General features: G+C 41.6%; 1 protein-coding gene across 9 annotated transcripts in view; it reads left to right on the top strand.

Annotated features, from left to right (window-relative positions):
- Nucleotides 1-26,500, top strand: part of LOC110500541 (pleckstrin homology domain-containing family A member 5) — a 250,977-nt gene that overhangs the window by 148,989 nt on the left and 75,488 nt on the right. For all 9 annotated transcript variants that reach the window (XM_036960116.2, XM_090213271.1, XM_090213269.1 and 6 more), the window contains 2 exons: nt 5,326-5,398; nt 19,362-19,462. In XM_036960116.2, the coding sequence (XP_036816011.2) occupies nt 5,326-5,398; nt 19,362-19,462 (174 nt within the window). The remainder of the gene's footprint in view (nt 1-5,325; nt 5,399-19,361; nt 19,463-26,500) is intronic.

The following is a 26,500-nucleotide window of genomic DNA, read 5'->3' as shown; positions in this document are numbered from 1 at the left end:
GTCATGTGGTTTGGTAAGAAGAATGCCCCTCTTCCCACCGGTGTTATTACTACCTCTGAGGGTTTAGAGCTTGATGTAGTCACCTCATACAAGTACTTGGGAGTATGGCTAGACGGAACACTGTCCTTCTCTCAGCACATATCAAAGCTGCAGGCTAAAGTTAAATCTAGACTTGGTTTCCTCTATCGTAATCGCTCCTCTTTCACCCCAGCTGCCAAACTAACCCTGATTCAGATGACCATCCTACCCATGCTAGATTACAGAGATGTTATTTATAGGTCGGCAGGTAAGGGTGCTCTCGAGCGGCTAGATGTTCTTTACCATTCGGCCATCAGATTTGCCACCAATGCTCCTTACAGGACACATCACTGCACTCTACTCCTCTGTAAACTGGTCATCTCTGTATACCCGTCGCAAGACCCACTGGTTGATGCTTATTTATAAAACCCTCTTAGGCCTCACTTCCCCCCTATCTGAGATATGTACTTCAGCCATAATCCTCCACATACAAAACCCGTTCTGCCAGTCACATTCTGTTAAAGGTCCCCAAAGCACACACATCTCTGGGTCGCTCCTCTTTTCAGTTCGCTGCAGCTAGCAACTGGAACGAGCTGCAACAAACACTCAAACTGGACAGTTTTATCTCCATCTCTTCATTCAGACTCAATCATGGACACTTACTGACAGTTGTGGCTGCTTTGTGTGATGTATTGTTCTCTCTACCTTCTGGCCCTTTGTGCTGTTGTCTCTGCCCAATAATGTTTGTACCATGTTTTCTGCTGCTACCATGTTTTGTTGCTACCATGTTGTTGCCATGTTGTGTTGCTACCATGCTGTGTTGTCATGTTGTGATGCTACCATGCTGTGTTGTCATGTTGTGATGCTACCATGCTGTGTTGTCATGTTGTGATGCTACCATGCTGTGTTGTCATGTTGTGATGATACCATGCTGTGTTGTCATGTTGTGATGCTACCATGCTGTGTTGTCATGTTGTGATGCTACCATGCTGTGTTGTCATGTTGTGATGCTACCATGCTGTGTTGTCATGTTGTGATACTACCATGCTGTGTTGTCATGTTGTGATGCTACCATGCTGTGTTGTCATGTTGTGTTGCTACCATGCTGTGTTGTCATGTTGTGATGCTACCATGCTGTGTTGTCATGTTGTGTTGCTACCATGCTGTGTTGTCATGTGTTGCTGCCTTGCTATGTTGTTGTCTTAGGTCTCTCATTATGTAGTGTTGTCTCTCTTGTTGTGATGTGTGTTTTGTCCTATATTTATATTGTATTTAAATGTATATATATATTCCCAGGCCCCCGTCCCCGCAGGAGGCCTTTTGCCTTTTGGTAGGCCGTCATTGTAAATAAGAATTTCCCCTTAACTGACTTGCCTCGTTAAACAAAGGTAAAATAAAACAGAAGAACATCAAACTCATGCTGTGGGGATGTTTTTCAGCGGCAGGAACTGAGAGACAGGATCTAGGCAATGTTGAACGGAGCAAAGTACAGAGAGATCCTTGATGAAAACTTGCTCCAGTGTTGTCAGAGCCTCAGACTGGGGGGGGGGGGGGGCGAAGGTTCACCTTCCAACAGGGCAGCGACCCTAAGCACACAGCCAAGAGACTGCAGGAGTGGCTTGAACCCAAAAAATCAAATCAAAATCCAGCCTGATCGAACATCTCTAGAGAGACCTGAAAATAGTCTAGCAGTAGTGTAGCAACGCTCCCCATCCAACCTGACAGAGCTTGAGAGAGGATCTGCAGAGAAGAACGGGAGAAACTCCCCATCCAACCTGACAGAGCTTGAGAGGATCTGCAGAGAAGAACGGGAGAAACTCCCCATCCAACCTGACAGAGCTTGAGAGAGGATCTGCAGAGAAGAAATGGGAGAAACTCCTTAAATCTACCAAGCTTGTAGCGTCACACCCAAGAAGACTCAAGGCTGTAATCGCTGCCAAAGGTGCTTCAGCAAAGTACTGAGTAAATGTGATATTTTTTAATTTTTTATTTTTTATAAATTAGCCAAAATGTCTGAAATCCAGTTTTTGCTTCTTCATTGGTATTGTGTGCAGATTGATGAGCGGGGGAAACAAATAATTGAATACATTTTAAAATAAGGCTGTCACCTAACAAAGTGGAGAAAAAGTCAAGGGGCCTGAATACTTCCCGAAGGCACTGTACATATAACCTCAATTACCTTGACTAACCCGCACATTGACGCAGTACCAAAAGTAGTGCACTATATAGGGAATAGTGTGTCATTTGGGATGCCTCAGCCCATGCTGTCTTACTAGCAGTGTGCGATCTGTCTGACAAACATGACGGTTTGAGAATAGAATGGTACCTCATCCATGAACATATTCAAAGCAAGACATTTCTGGGAAGGAATGGAATCGCAGGGGAGCTGGGTTGATTGTTTTCCCGGAACAAATATACCTCAATACTGTCATGTTCAAATACATATACCGCCAGGACTGTATACATTCAAATGTACTGGGAGCATATGTGTGATATGTTTTTGTAGTGTAATGTCACCAGACCCAACCAACCACACCCCAGAGGCAAGTGTAGAGAGAGAGAGAGAGAGAGAGAGAGAGAGAGAGAGAGAAACTTTTTTTTGTGGCTGAGGACTTTCCTCTTAAGCTAAATGGCTTTAAGAACTATCATGAGTTAAAATCATTCTGGGTCCGTGCTGGTTCCAGAATGTAGTCCTAGATTCTAGTTCTGGAATCCTACACTAAGGAATTTAGAGTTTAAAGAAGGAGAATATCAGTCAGTTTTCCAATAGAGAGAACAGAACCGAGGCAGTCGTTGTCCTCTCCTTCACTCCTAGGTTTTAAGAGAAGTGTTACTGTAATGACATTTCCAGATTGTCTACACAATCAAATAACTTTCAGCTCAGACAACCATACATAGACATGCCACCAGGGGTCTCTTCAGACATACACCACAAGACATGTCACCAGGGGTCTCTTCACAGTCCCCAAGTCCAAAACAAATTCACAGCAGCGCACAGCATTACACAGAGCCACGATGACGTGGAACTCCCTTTCAAATCTCCAATAACTCAAGCGAAGAGGAAAAGTACCAAAAATAAATCATTTAAACATTTCATGGAAAGGAGGGACTGTGAGGTGACATGCACACAGACACACTAACACTGACACACAGCCACAGTAACACTGACACACAGCCACAGTAACACTGACACACAGACACACTAACACTGACACACAGACACACTAACACTGACACACAGCCACAGTAACACTGACACACAGACACACTAACACTGACACACAGCCACAGTAACACTGACACACAGACACACTAACACTGACACACAGACACACTAACACTGACACACAGACACACTAACACTGACACACAGCCACAGTAACACTGACACACAGACACACTAACACTGACACACAGAAACACTAACACTGACACACAGCCACAGTAACACTGACACACAGACACACTAACACTGACACACAGCCACAGTAACACTGACACACAGCCACACTAACACTGACACACAGACACAGTAACACTGACACACAGACACACAGACACACTAACACTGACACACAGACACACTAACACTGACACACAGACACACTAACACTGACACACAGCCACAGTAACACTGACACACAGACACACTAACACTGACACACAGACACACAGCCACACTGACACACAGCCACAGTAACACTGACACACAGCCACAGTAACACTGACACACAGACACACTAACACTGACACACAGACACACTAACACTGACACACAGCCACAGTAACACTGACACACAGCCACACTAACACTGACACACAGACACAGTAACACTGACACACAGACACACAGACACACTGACACACTGACACACAGACACACTAACACTGACACACAGACACACTAACACTGACACACAGCCACAGTAACACTGACACACAGACACACTAACACTGACACACAGACACACAGCCACACTGACACACAGACACACTAACACTGACACACAGCCACAGTAACACTGACACACAGACACACTAACACTGACACACAGACACACAGCCACACTGCCACACAGCCACAGTAACACTGACACATTATTTGTTGTTGTATTGTTTGTACTATTTTTTTGTTGTTGTATTGTTTGTATGTATTTACATTTTAAATCAGTGTTTATTTGCTTGTCATGTTGTGTGTGTTTTGTGGACCCCAGGAAGAGTAGCTGCTGCTTCGGCAGCCCGTTCCCCTCCCTCACCTCCGTCTCCCTCACCCTGTTCCCCTCCCTCACCTCCCTCTCCTTCCCCCTGCCCCCCCTCACCTCCCTGTTCCTCTCCATCACCCCGTTCCCCTCCCTCAGCCAGTTACCTCCCTCTTCCTCTCCCTCACCCCGTTCCCCTCCCTTACCTCCCCCTTCCCCCACCCCGTTCCCCTTCCTCTCCCTCACCCCGTTCCCCTCCCTCACCTCCCTCTTCCCTTCCCTCATCCCATTCCACTTCCTCACCTCCCTCTTCCTCTCCCTCATCCCGTTCCCCTCCCTCATCCTCTCCCTCACCCCGTTCCCCTCCCTTACCTCCCCCTTCCCTCCCATACCCACTCAGTCACAATTTATTGTTCATAACTGTGTTTGTGTATGACCCGAGGTTGGCGACATCTTAATTGGGTATGACAGGCTCGTGGTAATGGCTGGAGCAGAATATGTGGAATGGTATCAAATACGTCAGACACATGGTTTCCATGTTGCCATTCCATTTGCTCCGTTCCAGCCATTATGATGAGCTGTCGTCCCCTCAGCAGCCTCCACTGGTGTGTCTGTGAACAATACAGAACAATACAACACAATGCTCCCTGTCTTAAGGGAAGGATGTTTTCCTTGTAATCACGTCTGGAGTGTACAACAGTCTTTATTTGTCTTCTTCATCTTGTACCATGAACTAAATCATACGAACAGCAGATTACTGTCTGGTGATCCTAGTTTCTAGTCTTTAGAACGAGAAAAAAAATCAGAAAATCTCAACATTGAAGACGTTTGTCTTTTGATATTGGTTGCTAACCTGCATCAGTAAAGTTAGTGTCTACAGAAAGTGTGGTAGTTTCTCAAACCTCTCCATGGGGATCCACAGCCATTCCATATATTCAACTATTTCATCAAGCTTTTGACTACTTGTTGAAAGAAGAGCTAGTTCAGGGTTACAACAAAATTGTGAAATATTTTGGGGGCCCTAAATATTTTTTTTTGGGGGGGGGGGGGGGGTTTATGTCCTCATAAAGACGTAGTTTGTGACTGTCTGTTTCTGTTGTTGTTTCAGGACAGCACGGGGATGAAGCTATGGAAGAAGAGGTGGTTTGTGCTGTCTGATATGTGTCTGTACTACTACAGAGGTGAGTGATGTCCGTGTACCTGAACACCAAACAGATATGTTTTTGTATGTTTTTGCGTGATATTCCAAATGCCTGTATTGGAAGTATAACAAATGTATTTTATATATATATATATATATATTTATGAGCGTTTTTATGTCCTCTTGTTGTCATTTTGGTCTCATTTCCTTCACTCCTTCTGTGCTGTGTGCACCTTCCCGTTTACACCAGAGATGTGTATATAATGACAAGATGCTCATGTCTCCACCCTAACAATGGGAGTTGTTGTCCCAAAGGCGGGAAGGCAGGCGACAAGCTTAGGTCCAAAATAAACCCCCATTAGAAACACATGTTGGTGAGTGAAACCTCTCGCTTTTGTCTCTTCCTCTCTGTTTCCTACAGACACACCAAGCCACTCCCCCTGCCACTCATGCCAACAAAGTTAACATATCAATTCTCCATTTCTGACAGGCGATTTAGACTCACTATTTGCATTTGTGGTTTGGTCCAATAGAATGGGTCATATGGACACCCGAAACACAACACATGGAGACATTATTATACTGTAATAGAGGAGAAGATCGCCTGAATAATGACACCTGTTTTATGTCTGAACTCCTCAAACTGTGTGCAGAACAGACACAACTAAAACAGGAGTATCAATGAACATTTATTCAGAAAAATGAATGCTCAGTTTGTTGTGTGCAGCATTGTGGGTCCACGTACCACCAGTAGCATTTTAGCCACAGACGGTTATCCTCCATTGTATGTGTTTTATAAATGTCCAATAAGCAATAAACACAATTACATAAGGAATTTGCAACAAGGTAGGCCACTTGATTTCAACATGTGAACAAAGTGGACAGACTAACAGCTGGAGACGGATTGTTTAAGACCTGTGTTCATTTTCTATAATGTCTGCCTGCAAGACGTTGGTCATTAGTGAAAGTGCATTATGTAGGGTTCTGGTTAAATGTGTAACAAAAAGGGAATTTTCATGCCGTACAACTCTCTGCCATACAACTCTCTGCCATACAACTCTCTGCCATACAACTCTCTGCCATACAACTCTCTGCCATACAACTCTCTGCCATACAACTCTCTGCCATACAACTCTCCTTCCGTGGCCTCCAACTGCTCTTAAATGCAAGTAAAACTAAATGCATGCTATTCAACCGATCACTGCCCACACCTGCTCGCCCGTCCAGCATCACTACTCTGAACGGTTCTGACATGTGGACAACTACAAATACCTAGGTGTCTGGTTAGACTGTAAACTCTCCTTCCAGACTCACATTAAGCATCTCCAATACAAAATTAAATCTAGAATCGGCTTCCTATTTCGCAACAAAGCATCCTTCACACGTGCTGCCAAACATACCCTTGTAAAACTGACTATCCTACCGATCCTCGACTTCGGTGATGTCATCTATAAAATAGTCTCCAACACTCTCCTCAACAAATTGGATGCAGTCTATCACAGTGCCATCCGTTTTGTCACCAAAGCCCCATACATTACCCACCATTGCGACCTGTACGCTCTCGTTGGTTGGCCCTCGCTTCATACTCGTCGCCAAACCCACTGGCTACAAGTTATCTACATGTCTCTGCTGCTAGGTAAAGCCCCGCCTTATATCAGCTCACTGGTCACCATAGCAGCACCCACTCGTAGCACGCGCTCCAGCAGGTATATCTCACTGGGCACCCCCAAAGCCAATTCCTCCTTTGGTCGCCTTTCCTTCCAGTTCTCTGCTGCCAATGACTGGAACGAACTGCAAAAATCTCTGAAGCTGGAGACTCATATCTCCCTCACTAGCTTTAAGCACCAGCTGTCAGAGCAGCTCACAGATTACTGCACCTGTATATAGCTCATCTATAAACAGCCCATCTATCTACCTACCTCATCCCCATACTGTATTTATTTATTTATCTTGCTCCTTTGCACCACAGTATCTCTACCTGCACATTCATCTTCTGCCCATCTACCATTCCAGTGTTTAATTGCTATATTGTAATTACTTCGCCACCATGGCCTATTTATTTCCTTATCTTACCTCATTTGCACTCACTGTATATAGACTTTTTGTTTTCTTTTTTTCTACTGTAATGTTGACTGTACTCTTGTTTATTCCATCTGTGTTGTTGTTTGTGTCAAACTGCTTTGCTTTATCTTGGCCAGGTCACAGTTGTAAATGAGAACTTGTTCTCAACTGGCCTACCTGGTTAAATAAAGGTGTTCTCAACTGGCCTACCTGGTTAAATAAAGGTGTTCTCAACTGGCCTACCTGGTTAAATAAAGGTGTTCTCAACTGGCCTACCTGGTTAAATAAAGGTGTTCTCAACTGGCCTACCTGGTTAAATAAAGGTGTTCTCAACTAGCCTACCTGGTTAAATAAAGGTGTTCTCAACTAGCCTACTTGGTTAAATAAAGGTGTTCTCAACTAGCCTACCTGGTTAAATAAAGGTGTTCTCAACTAGCCTACCTGGTTAAATAAAGGTGAAAAAAAAAATATATATATATATTGGTAAAAGCAGGTTCAACTATTTTGATAAAATAATACAATTATTCGTGGGTCTGATGGTTGTGGAAGGTTTATATTTAGCCTGGGTATAACTTCACACGTCCTGAATGTATTATAATATATGCAGTGTATTTGACCTTTAATTGTACAACAGAGCTTATATAGAGGGGGGAAAAAAACAAAAAATGAGCAGTACGTATATCGTGAATGACCCATAAGTTTGAAAAAATAGAGACATGATTTTTAGGCCCAGTCCGTACGACCTTGATTCCCTGAAGAATGGAATAAGATAGAACTCAGAGCTATGGTGTGTTTTTCCCATGTTGGGAATCTGTGAATTTGTGGTACAAGAAGAGGCATTTTGTTCATGGTGTCTTGAATCTATTAACAGGCATGTCTACGGCCACCTGTGGTGTGACCTTCACATTGCTTCCTGGTGTTGTGATGCTGCCATTTAGCCATGTCTCTGTGTTTATAGCATAGCTTTGTAACACATGCGTGCACACACAGACACACACTCGACAGTGGCAGAAGTCAGTCAAGCGCTTCGATGGGGGCACAGAGTTCATAACCTCTATGCCGGTCCTCCACTATGCCGACGTGTAAACACCCTCCGCCCCCGCACCCCCATGTCTGTCTGGCCACAGCATTTTCCACTGCTCGCCACCCAGGGTTTTGTCTGTCAGGGACTGAAAAGGAAAGCGGAGGGAGGGCAGACGGACATCAGGAATAACACAGACGTGTCATCTCAGTGCTCAGCATAATGATGTATGTCCACACAAAGAGAGCAGCTATCTGTCTGGATGGGCTTCAGGGCCACAGTTACAGCTAGACTCTAGAGCCAACAGCAGACCGATGCTTGATTCTGCACTACAGTGCAGTCCCCATTCGAATGCTACTGGCTCTGATATTTTCTTTCTACATTGTCCTTTGCAGCACAGCTCCAGTGACTATGGTGGATGCGTCACCAGGCCAGCTCAGTACAGCTGGGTTTGGCTCGGCTTGGCTTAGTTGTGTGAAAAGGACCTTCTGTACTGTAGCTACTTAACCCGGATCATTAATTTACAGCCAGTGTGGCCTTTTTGGGAGGAAAGAGACTCTCAAACTCTCTGAACAGCTGTGTCAATATTTAATGGATCTGACCATTTGTTAGAGCGTGAGAGAGAATTCAGTCAATAGCAGATCAAATGGACAGTCAGTAGCACACGTTGTGCTGCTGTTCCCTGTTGGCTGGACACTATGAGAGAAGGAGGAAGCCCCATTTTAAATCATTGTGTTTATGAACAGAAAACACCCCAATCTGGACTGGGACACTGTCAGAGAAGCAGGGAAAGAGATGATCTTTCCTGCACACTTCCTTGCCCTGGAATCGTGACGGGACCTCGATGAAGGGCAGGTGACAGCCGATTGACCCTGTCTGCAGACCGGTCAATGCGTTGCTGTCTGCACTTGCAGCGGGCACACGCAGACAGAGACCAGAGACTAGACGGTGATGGAGGAGGTGAAGATGGACTCAACGAATGATGCGTAAAACCGGATCAGGATTGACTGGAAGATTTAGAGTTTTTTCAGCTGCTGTAAGTAGTACATCAGCTGGTGTGTCTTCTTGGTGACCGCTGTAATGGTGTCCTCTCACTAGAGGCTGTGATGCTGTCCTCCCGCTAGAGGCTGTGATGGTGTCCTCCCACTAGAGGCTGTGATGCTGTCCTCCCGGTAGAGGCTGTGATGCTGTCCTCCCGGTAGAGGCTGTGATGCTGTCCTCCCGGTAGAGGCTGTGATGCTGCCCTCCCACTACAGGCTGTGATGCTGTCCTCCCACTAGAGGCTGTGATGCTGTCCTTCACTAGAGGCTTTGATACTGTCCTCCCACTAGAGGATGTGATGCTCTCCTCCCACTAGAGGCTATGATACTGTCCTCCCACTAGAGGCTGTGATGCTGTCCTTCCACTAGAGGCTGTGATGCTGTCTCCCGGTAGAGGCTGTGATGCTGTCCTCCCACTAGAGTCTGTGATGCTGTCCTCCCACTAGAGTATGTGATGCTGTCCTCCCATTAGAGGCTGTGATGCTGTCCTCCCACTAGAGGCTGTGATGCTGTCCTCCCACTAGAGGCTGTGATGCTGTCCTCCCATTAGAGACAGGAAGTTGAATGATTCAGCCGTGCTAACCCCACAGGAAGTTGAAGGATTCAGCCGTGCTAACCCCACAGGAAGTTGAAGGATTCAGCCGTGCTAACCCCCAGGAAGTTGAATGATTCCGATTCCGAGGGGTAGTGTGGCCGTTTTCTGAAGTCAACCATCTCCACTGTTTTGTATGTGTTCCCATTGTGTTCCCATGTATAATAGAGAGATATACTGAGTATTAAAAACATTAGGGACGCCTGCTCTTTCCACGACTAGAGGTGAGATCATGAATCTTGTATAATGATCCCTGGTGTAGAGTGACTAGAGGTGAGAGCATGAATCTAGTTGATCCCTGGTGTAGAGTGACTAGAGGTGAGAGCATGAATCTTGTATAATGATCCCTGGTGTAGAGTGACTAGAGGTGAGAGCATGAATCTTGTATAATGATCCCTGGTGTAGAGTGACTAGAGGTGAGAGCATGAATCTTGTATAATGATCCCTGGTGTAGAGTGACTAGTGGTGAGAGCATGAATCTTGTATAATGATCCCTGGTGTAGAGTGACTAGAGGTGAGAGCATGAATCTTGTATAATGATCCCTGGTGTAGAGTGACTAGAGGTGAGAGCATGAATCTTGTATAATGATCCCTGGTGTAGAGTGACTAGAGGTGAGAGCATGAATCTAGTTGATGATCCCTGGTGTAGAGTGACTAGAGGTGAGAGCATGAATCTTGTATAATGATCCCTGGTGTAGAGTGACTAGAGGTGAGAGCATGAATCTAGTTGATGATCCCTGGTGTAGAGTGACTAGAGGTGAGAGCATGAATCTTGTATAATGATCCGTGGTGTAGAGTGACTAGAGGTGAGAGCATGAATCTTGTATAATGATCCCTGGTGTAGAGTGACTAGAGGTGAGAGCATGAATCTTGTATAATGATCCCTGGTGTAGAGTGACTAGAGGTGAGAGCATGAATCTAGTATAATGATCCGTGGTGTAGAGTGACTAGAGGTGAGAGCATGAATCTAGTATAATGATCCCTGGTATAGAGTGACTAGAGGTGAGAGCATGAATCTAGTATAATGATCCCTGGTATAGAGTGACTAGAGGTGAGAGCATGAATCTTGTATAATGATCCCTGGTGTAGAGTGACTAGAGGTGAGAGCATGAATCTAGTATAATGATCCCTGGTATAGAGTGACTAGAGGTGAGAGCATGAATCTTGTATAATGATCCCTGGTGTAGAGTGACTAGAGGTGAGAGCATGAATCTAGTATAATGATCCCTGGTATAGAGTGACTAGAGGTGAGAGCATGAATCTTGTATAATGATCCCTGGTGTAGAGTGACTAGAGGTGAGAGCATGAATCTAGTATAATGATCCCTGGTGTAGAGTGACTAGAGGTGAGAGCATGAATCTAGTATAATGATCCGTGGTGTAGAGTGACTAGAGGTGAGAGCATGAATCTAGTTGATGATCCCTGGTGTAGAGTGACTAGAGGTGAGAGCATGAATCTAGTATAATGATCCCTGGTATAGAGTGACTAGAGGTGAGATCATGAATCTAGTATAATGATCCGTGGTGTAGAGTGACTAGAGGTGAGATCATGAATCTAATATGATGATCCCTGGTGTAGAGTGACTAGAGGTGAGATCATGAATCTAATATGATGATCCCTGGTGTAGAGTGACTAGAGGTGAGAGCATGAATCTAGTATAATGATCCCTGGTGTAGAGTGACTAGAGGTGAGAGCATGAATCTAGTATGATGATCCCTGGTGTAGCATAAAGAGTCCGAAATATGTTTTTCCCAGCTTCACTTGTTGCGTCCTGTTTGTCTGGAAGTCAGTGATCCATCTTGACAGATACAGCTGGACACGTTCAACTGAGAGAGTTTGTGTTGCAGCAGTTCCGGGATGATTGTATTAAATGCAGAGCTGTAGTCCACAAACGATAACCTTGGAAATATGTCTTTGGGTTATGGAGGTGTTTGAAGATGTAGTGCAGATAACGTGACATCAAACACACCCAACGCCTTTTGAACAGACGTACAGTATGATTGTGTCCCAAATGGCAGCCTATTCCCTACATAATGCTCTATGGACCCTGGTCAAAAGTAGGGCGCTATGAAAGGAATATGGTGACATGGAAACCTACTACAGTGCCTTCGGGAAGCATTCACAGCCTGTTTTTCACACATTTTGTTGAGTTACAGCCTGAATTTAAAATTAATTAAATTTAGATTATTATTTTTTGGTTGCTTGGCCTACACACAATATCCCATAATGTCAAATAGGAATTATGTTTTTTTTTAAATTTGTACTAATTAATAAAAAATGAAAAGCTTAAATGTCTTGAGTCAGTAAGTATTCAATCTTTTTGTTATGGCAAGCGTAAATAAGTAAACATTTGCTTAACAAGTCACATAAGAAGTTACATGCACTCTGTGTGCAATGATAGTGTTTAACCGGATTTTCGAATGACTACCTAATTTCTGTACCCAACACATGAAGTTATATGTAAGGTCCCTCAGTCCAGCAGTGAATTCAACCAGAAACACCAGGGAGGTTTTCCAATGACTCGCAAAAAGGGCACCTATTGGATGGGTAAAAAAAATTTAAAAGCAGACATTGAATATTCCTTTGAGCATGGTGAAGTTATTAATTACACTTTGGAATGGTGTATCAATACACCCAGTCACTACAAAGGTACAGGCATCCTTCCCAATTCAGTTGCCGGAAGGAAACTGCTCAGGGATTTCACCATGAGGCCAATGTTGACTTTCAAACAGTTAAGAGTTTAAAGGAAAACTTTGTGATTTTGAAGCCCTTTATCTACTTCCCCAGGGTCAAAGGAACTCTTGGATACCAGTTTTATGTGTCTGTGTCCAGAATGAAGGAAGTTAGAGGTAGTTCCGTGAGCCAATGCTAAGAAGCGTTAGCGCAATGACTGGAAGTCTATAGGTATATGCTAGCACTCTTCATATTTTCAAGCATGGTGGTGGCTGCATCATGTTATGGGTATGCTTGTCATCAGCAGAAACGGAATAAAGGTAAGCACAGGCAAAATCCTAGAGGAAAACCTGGTTCAGTCTGCTTTCCAACAGACCCTGGGAGACAAATTCACCTTTCAGCAGGACAATAACCTGAAACACAAGGACAAATATACACTGCAGTTGCTTCCCAAGACATCATTGAGTGGCGTAGTTACAGTTTTCACTTAAATCTGCTAGAAAATCTATGGTAAGACTTGAGAATGTCTGTCTAGCAATGATCAACAACTAACTTGACGGAGCTTGAAGAATTTAAAAAATAATAATGTGCAAATATTGTATAATCCAGGTGTCCAAAGCTCTTAGAGACTTACTCAGAAAGACAAAGAGGATTGGAACATTATTGACCAGGGGGTTGAATACTTATTTGATCAAGATATATTAGTGTTTTATTTTTTACCAATGTTCAAATCTTTTTTTCCACTGACGAGTATTTTGTGTAGATCGTTGACAGAAAATGACAATTAAAATGCATTTTAATGTAAAAAAAAAAACTAAAGTAGGAAAAGGATTGTAAATAGTTGAAGGCTGTTTATAGTCACGGGTCTATACTGTGTGTATCTACATAAAAACCTAGCCCTAGATGAGCCACTCACTGCACCTACTGGTGGCCAAGATAGGAATGTAACAACACATGACAGATGAGATTTAATCCCCAGTGTGTTCCATTAGATTAGTCTAATACGTATTGCATATTAATAGAGAAGGCTGTTAATATCACAGTGGGACTTTTAAAAAGTCCTGTTCGTTTTAGAAGAATATGTATTCCTTTCATATCAATGATTTTCTGAGCCTAGATTCAGCCATAATCTAATGAACAGTATCCAGCCACTATAAAGAGAAGGCTATATTATTGGATCATTACAGTTTGAAATCTCATTTGCCGCACTTTGGTGCCTTATCTCCTGTGGCTCCGCCTAACCCAGGTAGGTATGTGTGAATTACGAGTGTTGGTGAATAAATCAGAGGAGAGCCCGGAGGGGGAGGAAGGTTGGAGAGGAGGCGGAGGGATGGAGAGAGAGAAAGAGGCTGAGAGGGAGAGAAGGATGGAGAGCAGAACAGGCTGGAGGAAACAGATATATCCTGGAGCCAGGCCTCTCAGTGGGAGCTGCAGGACAGCCAGCTGTCTTCCTTCTTCCTGTTCTGTATGGTATTGTACCAACTAGAGGCCACACAGAGTTCAGCTACCTCAACATCTCCACGTCTCAGCCTCGATCTACATACAAACTACTCAAAGAAAGTCTCAACCTTCTCTCTTTCTCTCACCACTTTCTCTCAACTTTCACTTTTTTCTTTCTCTTTCTCTCTCTTTTCTTTCTTTCTATCTTTCTTTCTTTTTTTCTTTTTTTCTTTCTTTCAAACCTCTTTCCGTAACGCACCCTGTAACATGGTTGTGTTGCAATGCGGAGCCCCTGACCTTGTTGTTCTTTTGCATAACTGTCTTGGTTTGCATTGTGTTTGTTTATTTGGTTGTTCAATGATTAATGTGTGGAGACTAGAGCAACAGCCCCTGTAGGGCTGGATGTAGTAGAGGGTGTTAGCATCTAGGCTTCCTGTAGCTTATGCCTCACAGAAAACACACACACACACACTATGCTCTCTCAGCTGAACATAATAAGGCTTAGTGAGAGTTATTTCTCTGCTGGAGTTTCATCAATGGACAGATGCTAATCTCTTCCTCCCTGTCACTGGGTCCTGTTGTTCTCTTCTGACCAGAGAATTATTATATTTTAATTTTTTTATACCTTTATTTAACTAGACAAGTGAAAGTATTTTCAATGACGGCCTAGGAACAGTGGATTAATTGCCTGTTCAGGGGCAGAATGACATATTTGTACCTTGTCAGCTCGGGGATTTGAACTTGCAACCTTTCGGTTGCAACCACTAGGCTACCCTGCCACCAGTACTGTTGCTGCCTTGTTTATATGGTGACAATCACAGCATCCCTCTCTTTCTCCTGATGTTCCTCTCAGCTATGTACATGTTGTTTCAGGATGTTTTGTTTTTGTAGAGGTTTGTTATTAGCCTGGTCCCACATCTGTTTGTGCTGTAAAGCTAACCGTTCATTGGGACACAAGGCGACACAAACAGATGTGGGACCAGGCTAGAGTTGCGTAGATTCTGTGATAAGGGATGGAAAATGGGGTTCAACATGAAGTCCTGTAATACCTCATGTAAGCCCTCTAATTCTCATTTTGCTATGAAAAGTCTCAAAAGACATTCTAGATAGTTTTAACTAGATCTATCCTTACCTTAATGACCTAATCCTCCTGTTCAGGAAGAGGTCTATCCTTAATGACCTAATCCTCCTGTTCAGGAAGAGGTCTATCCTTAATGACCTAATCCTCCTGTTCAGGAAGAGGTCTATCCTTAATGACCTAATCCTCCTGTTCAGGAAGAGGTCTATCATTAATGACCTAATCCTCCTGTTCAGGAAGAGGTCTATCCTTAATGACCTAATCCTCCTGTTCAGGAAAAGGTCTATCCTTAATGACCTAATCCTCCTGTTCAGGAAAAGGTCTATCCTTAATGACCTAATCCTCCTGTTCAGGAAGAGGTCTATCCTTAATGACCTAATCCTCCTGTTCAGGAAGAGGTCTATCCTTAATGACCTAATCCTCCTGTTCAGGAAGAGGTCTATCCTTAATGACCTAATCCTCCTGTTCAGGAAGAGGTCTATCCTTAATGACCTAATCCTCCTGTTCAGGAAGAGGTCTATCCTTAATGACCTAATCCTCCTGTTCAGGAAGAGGTCTATCCTTAATGACCTAATCCTCCTGTTCAGGAAGAGGTCTATCATTAATGACCTAATCCTCCTGTTCAGGAAGAGGTCTATCCTTAATGACCTAATCCTCCTGTTCAGGAAAAGGTCTATCCTTAATGACCTAATCCTCCTGTTCAGGAAGAGGTCTATCCTTAATGACCTAATCCTCCTGTTCAGGAAGAGGTCTATCCTTAATGACCTAATCCTCCTGTTCAGGAAGAGGTCTATCCTTAATGACCTAATCCTCCTGTTCAGGAAGAGGTCTATCCTTAATGACCTAATCCTCCTGTTCAGGAAGAGGTCTACCCTTAATGACCTAATCCTCCTGTTCAGGAAGAGGTCTATCCTTAATGACCTAATCCTCCTGTTCAGGAAGAGGTCTATCCTTAATGACCTAATCCTCCTGTTCAGGAAGAGGTCTACCCTTAATGACCTAATCCTCCTGTTCAGGAAAAGGTCTATCCTTAATGACCTAATCCTCCTGTTCAGGAAGAGGTCTATCCTTAATGACCTAATCCTCCTGTTCAGGAAGAGGTCTATCCTTAATGACCTAATCCTCCTGTTCAGGAAGAGGTCTATCCTTAATGACCTAATCCTCCTGTTCAGGAAGAGGTCTATCCTTAATGACCTAATCCTCCTGTTCAGGAAGAGGTCTATCCTTAATGACCTAATCCTCCTGTTCAGGAAGAGGTCTATCCTTAATGACCTAATCCTCCTGTTCAGGAAGAGGTCTATCCTTAATGACCTAATCCTCCTGTTCAGGAAGAGGTCTATCCTTAATGACCTAATCCTCCTGTTCAGGAAGAGGTCTATCCTTAATGACCTAATCCTCCTGTTCAGGAAGAGGTCTATCCTTAATGACCTAATCCTCCTGTTCAGGAAGAGGTCTATCCTTAATGACCTAATCCTCCTGTTCAGGAAGAGGTCTATCCTTAATGACCTAATCCTCCTGTTCAGGAAGAGGTCTATCCTTAATGACCTAATCCTCCTGTTCAGGAAGAGGTCTATCCTTAATGACCTAATCCTCCTGTTCAGGAAGAGGTCTATCCTTAATGACCTAATCCTCCTGTTCAGGAAAAGGTCTATCCTTAATGACCTAATCCTCCTGTTCAGGAAGAGGTCTATCCTTAATGACCTAATCCTCCTGTTCAGGAAGAGGTCTATCCTTAATGACCTAATCCTCCTGTTCAGGAAGAGGTCTATCCTTAATGACCTAATCCTCCTGTTCAGGAAGAGGTCTATCCTTAATGACCTAATCCTCCTGTTCAGGAAGAGGTCTACCCTTAATGACCTAATCCTCCTGTTCAGGAAGAGGTCTATCCTTAATGACCTAATCCTCCTGTTCAGGAAGAGGTCTATCCTTAATGACCTAATCCTCCTGTTCAGGAAGAGGTCTACCCTTAATGACCTAATCCTCCTGTTCAGGAAAAGGTCTACCCTTAATGACCTAATCCTCCTGTTCAGGAAGAGGTCTATCCTTAATGACCTAATCCTCCTGTTCAGGAAGAGGTCTATCCTTAATGACCTAATCCTCCTGTTCAGGAAGAGGTCTATCCTTAATGACCTAATCCTCCTGTTCAGGAAGAGGTCTATCCTTAATGACCTAATCCTCCTGTTCAGGAAGAGGTCTATCCTTAATGACCTAATCCTCCTGTTCAGGAAGAGGTCTATCCTTAATGACCTAATCCTCCTGTTCAGGAAGAGGTCTATCCTTAATGACCTAATCCTCCTGTTCAGGAAGAGGTCTATCCTTAATGACCTAATCCTCCTGTTCAGGAAGAGGTCTATCCTTAATGACCTAATCCTCCTGTTCAGGAAGAGGTCTATCCTTAATGACCTAATCCTCCTGTTCAGGAAGAGGTCTATCCTTAATGACCTAATCCTCCTGTTCAGGAAGAGGTCTATCCTTAATGACCTAATCCTCCTGTTCAGGAAGAGGTCTATCCTTAATGACCTAATCCTCCTGTTCAGGAAGAGGTCTATCCTTAATGACCTAATCCTCCTGTTCAGGAAGAGGTCTACCCTTAATGACCTAATCCTCCTGTTCAGGAAAAGGTCTACCCTTAATGACCTAATCCTCCTGTTCAGGAAGAGGTCTATCCTTAATGACCTAATCCTCCTGTTCAGGAAGAGGTCTATCCTTAATGACCTAATCCTCCTGTTCAGGAAGAGGTCTATCCTTAATGACCTAATCCTCCTGTTCAGGAAGAGGTCTATCCTTAATGACCTAATCCTCCTGTTCAGGAAGAGGTCTATCCTTAATGACCTAATCCTCCTGTTCAGGAAGAGGTCTATCCTTAATGACCTAATCCTCCTGTTCAGGAAGAGGTCTATCCTTAATGACCTAATCCTCCTGTTCAGGAAGAGGTCTATCCTTAATGACCTAATCCTCCTGTTCAGGAAGAGGTCTATCCTTAATGACCTAATCCTCCTGTTCAGGAAGAGGTCTATCCTTAATGACCTAATCCTCCTGTTCAGGAAGAGGTCTATCCTTAATGACCTAATCCTCCTGTTCAGGAAGAGGTCTATCCTTAATGACCTAATCCTCCTGTTCAGGAAGAGGTCTATCCTTAATGACCTAATCCTCCTGTTCAGGAAGAGGTCTATCCTTAATGACCTAATCCTCCTGTTCAGGAAGAGGTCTATCCTTAATGACCTAATCCTCCTGTTCAGGAAGAGGTCTATCCTTAATGACCTAATCCTCCTGTTCAGGAAGAGGTCTATCCTTAATGACCTAATCCTCCTGTTCAGGAAGAGGTCTATCCTTAATGACCTAATCCTCCTGTTCAGGAAGAGGTCTATCCTTAATGACCTAATCCTCCTGTTCAGGAAGAGGTCTATCCTTAATGACCTAATCCTCCTGTTCAGGAAGAGGTCTATCATTAATGACCTAATCCTCCTGTTCAGGAAGAGGTCTATCCTTAATGACCTAATCCTCCTGTTCAGGAAGAGGTCTATCCTTAATGACCTAATCCTCCTGTTCAGGAAGAGGTCTATCCTTAATGACCTAATCCTCCTGTTCAGGAAGAGGTCTATCCTTAATGACCTAATCCTCCTGTTCAGGAAGAGGTCTATACTTAATGACCTAATCCTCCTGTTCAGGAAGAGGTCTATCATTAATGACCTAATCCTCCTGTTCAGGAAGAGGTCTATCCTTAATGACCTAATCCTCCTGTTCAGGAAGAGGTCTATCCTTAATGACCTAATCCTCCTGTTCAGGAAGAGGTCTATCCTTAATGACCTAATCCTCCTTTTCAGGAAGAGGTCTTTCCTTAATGACCTAATCCTCCTGTTCAGGAAGAGGTCTTTCCTTAATGACCTAATCCTCCTGTTCAAGAAGAGGTCTATCCTTAATGACTTAATCCTCCTGTTCAGGAAGAGGTCTATCCTTAATGACCTAATCCTCCTGTTCAGGAAGAGGGATCTGTTTCACAGCAGCAGTAGCTGCCGCATACATGACAAACTTTTGAAGGAGGTGAAACGAGGTTCTGCATATCATGTTTAGTTTCCTGTTTGTTTTTGTTTCCTCCAGATGAGAAAGAGGAGGGTATTCTCGGCAGCATCCTCCTGCCTAGCTTTCGAATATCTATGCTGTCTGTCGACGACCACATCAACAGAAAATATGCCTTCAAGGTCAGTACTCACTACTTGTTTTCATCCTTTTGTCAAACCGTTTTTTTTGGGGGGGGGCTTCAGTAATTGATTCTTTATATTTGATGTCTGAGATTCCAGAGCTATGAGGAAACAAGTGAGAGATGCTTTAGAAGGTAGAAAATGCCAGTTGGTTCGATTTCTCTGGGTGTGGTCCGAGTGAGGGGCCTAATTGGACGAGCCTAATGGGAGGGATATGTAACCTGAAAACTATCTGTTATTGGCAGGGAGGTTTGAAACTCTTTTTTTTATTGGTCTGTTAACTTATACCGCCTGGTGATATTGCCAGGCTAGCCAAAACTCCATCCCGCCAAAACGGGCTGCAATTTCAGACTTTTCAAACAGCTCTTACACAAAAATGGCATCATCATTTTCACAATATATACTGAGTGTCCAAAACATTAAGAACACCTTCCTAATATTTAGTTGCACATCCCCCTTTTTGCCTGTAGAACAGTCTTTATTCGGGCCTCCCGAGTGGCCCAGCAGTCTAAGGCACTTGAGGCGTCACTGCAGAACTATGATCGATCCCAGGCTGTGTCACAGCTGGCCGTGCCCAGGAGACCCATGAGGCGGTGCGCAATTGGCACGGTGTCGTCCGGGTTAGGGGAGGGTTTGGCCGGCCGGAATATCCTGGTCCCATCTCACTCTAGCGACTCCTTGTGGCGAGCTGGGCGGTCTGCAAGCTGACTTCCGGTCGCCAGCTGCACAGTTAAGCGAGCAGTGTGTCAAGAAGCAATGCGGCTTGGCAGGGTCGTGTTTCGGAGGACGCATGGCTCTCGACCTTTGCCTCTCCCGAGTCCGTAGGGGAGTTGTAGCGATGGGACAAGACTGTAACTACCAATTAGATACCACGGAATTGGGGAGAAAAAGGTGTAGAAATGTTTTGTCAGGGCATGGACTCTACAAGGTGTCGAAAGCGTTCCACAGGGATACTGGCCCATGTTGACTCCAATGCTTCCCGCAGTTGTGTCAAGTTGTCTGGATGTCCTTTGGTTGGTAGAACATTCTTGATACACACAGGAAACCCAGCAGCATTGCAGTTCTTGACACAAACCGGTGGGCCTGGCACCTACTACCATACCCGGGCCAAAGGCACTTCAATCTTTTGTCTTGCCCATTCACCCTCTGAATGGCACACATACACAATCCATGTCTCAATTGTCCCAAGGCTTAAAAATAATTATTTAACCTGTCTCCTCCCCTTCCTCCCCTTCATCTACACTAATTGAAGTGGATTTAACAGATGACATCAACAAGGGATCATAGTTATCACCTTGATTCATCTGGTCAGTCTGTCATGGAAAGAGGTGTTCTTTATGTTTTGTACACTCAGTGTATATAAAACACAGGCAAATCTTGTTTTTGACTGCACTGGGCCTTTAAACATCGCAAAGGGAGGATATACAGGGCATACGGAAAGTATTTAGACCCCATGACTTTTCCCCCATTTTGTTACTTTACAGCCAAAAACTGTGTTTTAGAAATGTTTGAAATGCACATTTACATAAGTGTTCAGACCCTTTACTCAGTACTTTGTTGAATCACATTTTGCAGCGAGTCTTCTTGGGTATGACGCTACAAGCTTGGCACACCTGTATTTGGGGAGTTTCTCCCATTCTTCTCTGCAGATCATCTCAAGCTCTGTCAGGATGGATGGGGTCCGTTGCTGCACTCTCCAGAGATGTTCGATCGGGTTCAAGTCCGGGGCTCTAGCTGGGCCACGCAAGAACATTCAGAGACTTGTTCCGAAGCCACTCCTGCGTTGTCTTTGCTGTGTGTTAGGGTCGTTGTCCTGTTGGAAGGTGAACCTTCGCCCCAGTCTGAGGTCCTGAGTGCTCTGAAGCAGGTTTTCATCAAGGATATCTCTGTACTTCGCTCTGTTCGTCTTTCCCTCAATCCTGACTAGTCTCCCAGTCCCTGTCGCTGAGAAACATCCCCAGAACAGGATGGTGCCACCACCATGCTTCACCATAGGGAGGGCGCCAGGTTTCCTCCAGACGTGACGCTTGGCATTCAGGCCAAAGAGACCAATCATCAGACCAGAGAATCTTGTTTCTCATGGTCTGAGAGTCCTTTAGCTGCCAAGCGGGCTGTCATGTGCTTTTTAAAGAGGAGTGGCTTTTGTCTGGTCACTCTACCATAAAGGCCTTATTGGTGGAGTGCTGCAGAGATGGTTGTCCTTCTGGAAAGGTTCTCCCATCTCCACAGAGGACTTCTGGATCTCTGTCAGAGTGACTATCGGGTTCTTGGTCACCTCCCTGACCAAGGCCCCTCTCCAACGACTGCTCAGTTTGGCCAGGAGGCCAGCTCTAGGAAGATTGTTGATGGTTCCAAACTTCTTCCATTTAAGAATGATTTAAGAAGGATGGACGCCGCTGGGTTCTTGGGAACCTGCAATGCTGCAGAAATGTTTTGGTACCCTTCCCCAGAACTGTGCCTCGACACAATCCTGTCTCGGAGTTCTACTGACAATTATTTCGACCTTCTTTCGACCTCATGGCTTGGTTTTTGCTCTGACATGTCAACTGTGGGACCTTATATAGACAGGTGTGTGTCTTTCCAAATCACGTCCAATCAATTGAATTTACCACAGGTGGACTCCAATCTAGTTGTAGTAACATCTCAAGGATGATCAATGGAATCAGGATGCACTTGTGCTCAATTTCAGGTCTCATAGCAAAGGGTCTGAATACTTTTTCGAATGCACTGTATTTCTAAAAACTTTCAGAGTTTACCAGTGAATTGCCAGTATTTTGGTATCTTTCAAGGATTTTATGTACTCTAATACAAAACCATCTAGTGTCCCTTTTTGGGTACTTCAGATTATCACAAGTATCTGTAATTATCTCTGGCCTTGTCACGTGTAAAATATAATAAATAGTTAAATAAGATTTTTTTTTAAACTTTTTTTTAAAACTAAAAGAAATAGAATGACAAATCTATAAAACATTATCCTAAATATAAATGATATAAATATAAATGAATAAGTGAAGACCGTTGGTATTTTAATGTCACTGTTTTATCATGAATGTCCTTTATATTTGTTTTACACGTTTTATTTATTTAGTTAATTTCAATATCTATTTGTTGTCAAATGTTTTTTCAAGACTGGTGGCGGTTGTGACGAGCTGCAGAGCTAATATATTAAAACAAAGGCCATTGTTGATTTAAACGCTTATTTCATTAATTAGGCTATTTTCTCTTGAACCATATGGTCTATCCACTAGAAACTCAAGGACAATAAAACATGAATACTATATATGAATAAAACATGTTTTAAGTTATTCAAGTATAAATTACCAAAAGTTACGATAGATTGCCATCGATTTTCTGTTAATTACCCAAAAAAATGACTGAAGATTCTGGTAACTTTAGTAAATTACCGGTAGTTTTGCAACCCTCGTCTGGGTCAAAGAGAGGAAAAATAAGGCTTGTTTTTGGCATGTACCGCTACTGCTTTAAGCATTGTTAGTAAGCAGCAGAAGCTACAGCATAACGTTTCGCTCCAATAGCCTCTTGAGTCCTGCGGCAACCAGTTATATTTCATTTAATGGCGTCTCTCTCAGTGCTGTGGCTTTTTCTCTGGTCTGGTTCCTTTACAAAGCCAGAGGGAGGGAGAGACGAGGGTTTCGGCTCAGCCCTGCCAAGCAGCACAGCCACACACAGACGCCCAGGAGTCTGCCCAAGCTTGGTCTCTCGAACCAACCACACAGACTCAAGTTTCCATTTCCTCAGAGAGAGAGAAGGGGGCGAGAGCGAGCTGAGGGAGAGGAGGAAGAAACAGAGCTCTGCATGATTCCTGTAGCTCTATCATAATTATAGAAGCATTTCACATAACGCAAAGGGAAATGTAATGAGGATAACTCGGCTGTATGCCAGTCATGTTAAAAGGGTGCTAATTAGATTTTCACAGGTTAAAGCTTTTCACACTTGAATTGGCAAATTCCTTCTTCAATTCACATGTGAGGTGAAAACACGTTATTCTTTTCACATGTGAAAAGGTGGTGTTAACATGTGAACTTTATATTGGATACATGTGAACATATGTAGTCACATATAGTAGACACATATAGTGTCTCTTGTGTTTTCACATTGTCAAACTGCAAATTACACATGTGAATATGCAATTGACATGTGAGGTGAAAACACGTTATTCTCCTCACATGTTAAAAGGTGGGTTGCATAAACATCACCACATGTAACATTATAATATGCATCAAAAGTCTCAGTGCAAAGTTACACTATTATTATTATTATTATTATCATTATTATCATTATTATTATTATCATTATCATTATTATTATTATTATTATCATTATTATTATTATTATTATCATTATTATTATTATTATTATTATCATTATTATTATCATTATTATTATTATTATTATTATCATTTATTATCATTATTATTATTATTATTATCATTATTATTATTATTATTATTATTATTATTATTATTATTATCATTATCATTATTATCATTATCATTATTATTATTATGATTATAATTATTATTATTATCATTATTATTATCATTATTATTATCATTATTATTATTATCATTATTATCATTATTACTATTATTATTATTATCATTATTATTATTATCATTATTATTATCATTATTATTATTATCATTATTATTATCATTATTATTATCATTATTATTATTATCATTATTATTATCATTATTATTATTATTATGATTATAATTATTATTATTATCATTATTATTATCATTATTATTATCATTATTATTATTATCATTATTATTATCATTATTATTATCATTATTATTATCATTATTATTATTATCATTATTATTATCATTATTATTATCATTATTATTATTATCATTATTAATATCATTATTATTATTAACATTATTATTATCATTATTATTATTATTATTATTATTATTATGATTATAATTATTATTATTATCATTATTATTATCATTATTATTATCATTATTATTATTATCATTATTATCATTATTATTATCATTATTATTATTATCATTATTATCATTATTATTATGATTATAATTATTATTATTATCATTATTATTATCATTATTATTATCATTATTATTATTATCATTATTATCATTATCATTATTATTATTATTATTATTATCATTATTATTATTATCATTATTATTATCATTATTATTATTATCATTATTATTATCATTATTATTATCATTATTATTATTATCATTATTATTATCATTATTATTATTATTATGATTATAATTATTATTATTATCATTATTATTATCATTATTATTATCATTATTATTATTATCATTATTATTATCATTATTATTATCATTATTATTATCATTATTATTATTATCATTATTATTATCATTATTATTATCATTATTATTATCATTATTATTATTATCATTATTAATATCATTATTATTATTATCATTATTATTATCATTATTATTATCATTATTATTATCATTATTATTATTATCATTATTATTATCATTATTATTATCATTATTATTATCATTATTATTATTATCATTATTAATATCATTATTATTATTATCATTATTATTATCATTATCATTATTATTATTATTATTATTATGATTATAAAAAAACAATTTTTACCAGACAAACCGGTCTCACTTCAAAGCTAGCTTCTCGTTTTTGGGCCACAATTGAGTCGTAACCCCATCCTTGTGGGTATTACCGCACTAGCTACGAATGACGAAAAAGTACTACAACACTCACTTGCTCGACTACCAAACACACAGGAAAAGAGGAGATTCACTTTTAATATGGTTATATGGTTTCTTCTAAGTGCATGTACATAGTAGTTCACCAGCGTCAACACTTGGTTTGGAATGTAATTACATGTTAGTATGGCTAATAGCTAATGCTAGCCAGCTGGAACTAGCTTGGTAGCACCGGTTCTCATATTACGTTGAGAAATGGTGCATTCTGGGTATTTCCGAAGATATCCGGAAATAACTTAATAAATATGTAAAAACGCTAAAACATAACTCAACCAGATCGTGACAACTAAGTTACTAAGTCTTTGTGACCACATTGTGTTACATTGGTGAGTAAAAACTCATCCTTCTTTCCCTTTAAACTTTAAACTCTCCATATTCCTGTCTCTTGTGGCGAACATGGCAGTTTCACAAGTCCCTTATTCCTCACTGACTGTTGTTACAAATGAATTTGTGGATGGCAAAGGAATGACTGCCTTTTGTTTGTCAGGCTCTGGTAAACAGGATATTGGAAAAAAAAGATTACTCATTCAATGTGTTCTTGTCTGTCTCTCTCTGCTGTCTTCCACGCACACACTAACAATGCCTTGGTTTGTCTATTGTGAGCGGATCTTGAGTGAGGAGAATCGGCTGCCAGTTTACCAGTCCAAGTGTTGCACGGTAAGTCCTGATTCCATATTAGTGGCATGCACATCTTATGAGTCATGGGTTTAGATAGCCTACATGGGTGAACGGTGGTGTGGATATCCACAGCCCACTGATTCTCACGTTCTTCACCTGCTGTCAGCCAGGATTTACTCTCCCACAATATACATCTGCTCAAAGCAGGGAGGATGTAAACTAGTCACTGATGCTGTCAAAACTAATGACCAGCGCTCCTTAAGAAGTACATGAAGACGTGTGTGTGTAGTTGAAGTCGGAAGTTAACATACACCTTAGCCAAATACATTTCAACTCAGTTTTTCACATTTCCTGACATTTAATTCAAGTAAAAATTATCTGTCTTAGGTCAGTTAGGATCACCACTTTATTTTAAGAATGTGTAATGTCAGAATAATAGTAAAGAGAATGATTTATTTCAGCTTTTATTTCTTTCGTCACATTCCCAGTGGGTCAGAAGTTTACATACACTCAATTAGTATTTGGTAACATTGCCTTTAAATTGTTTAAATTGGGTCAAACGTTTCAGGTAGCCTTCCACAAGCTTCCCACAATAAGTTGGGTGAATTTGGCCCATTCCTCCTGACAGAGCTGG

This window comes from Oncorhynchus mykiss, chromosome 2 (assembly GCF_057628025.1).
Source record: "Oncorhynchus mykiss isolate SJ-2025 chromosome 2, ASM5762802v1, whole genome shotgun sequence".
NCBI classification, from domain to species: Eukaryota; Metazoa; Chordata; class Actinopteri; order Salmoniformes; family Salmonidae; genus Oncorhynchus; species Oncorhynchus mykiss.
The sequence above is the reverse complement of the archived record's forward strand: the minus strand, read 5'-3'. Positions and strand labels throughout refer to the sequence as shown.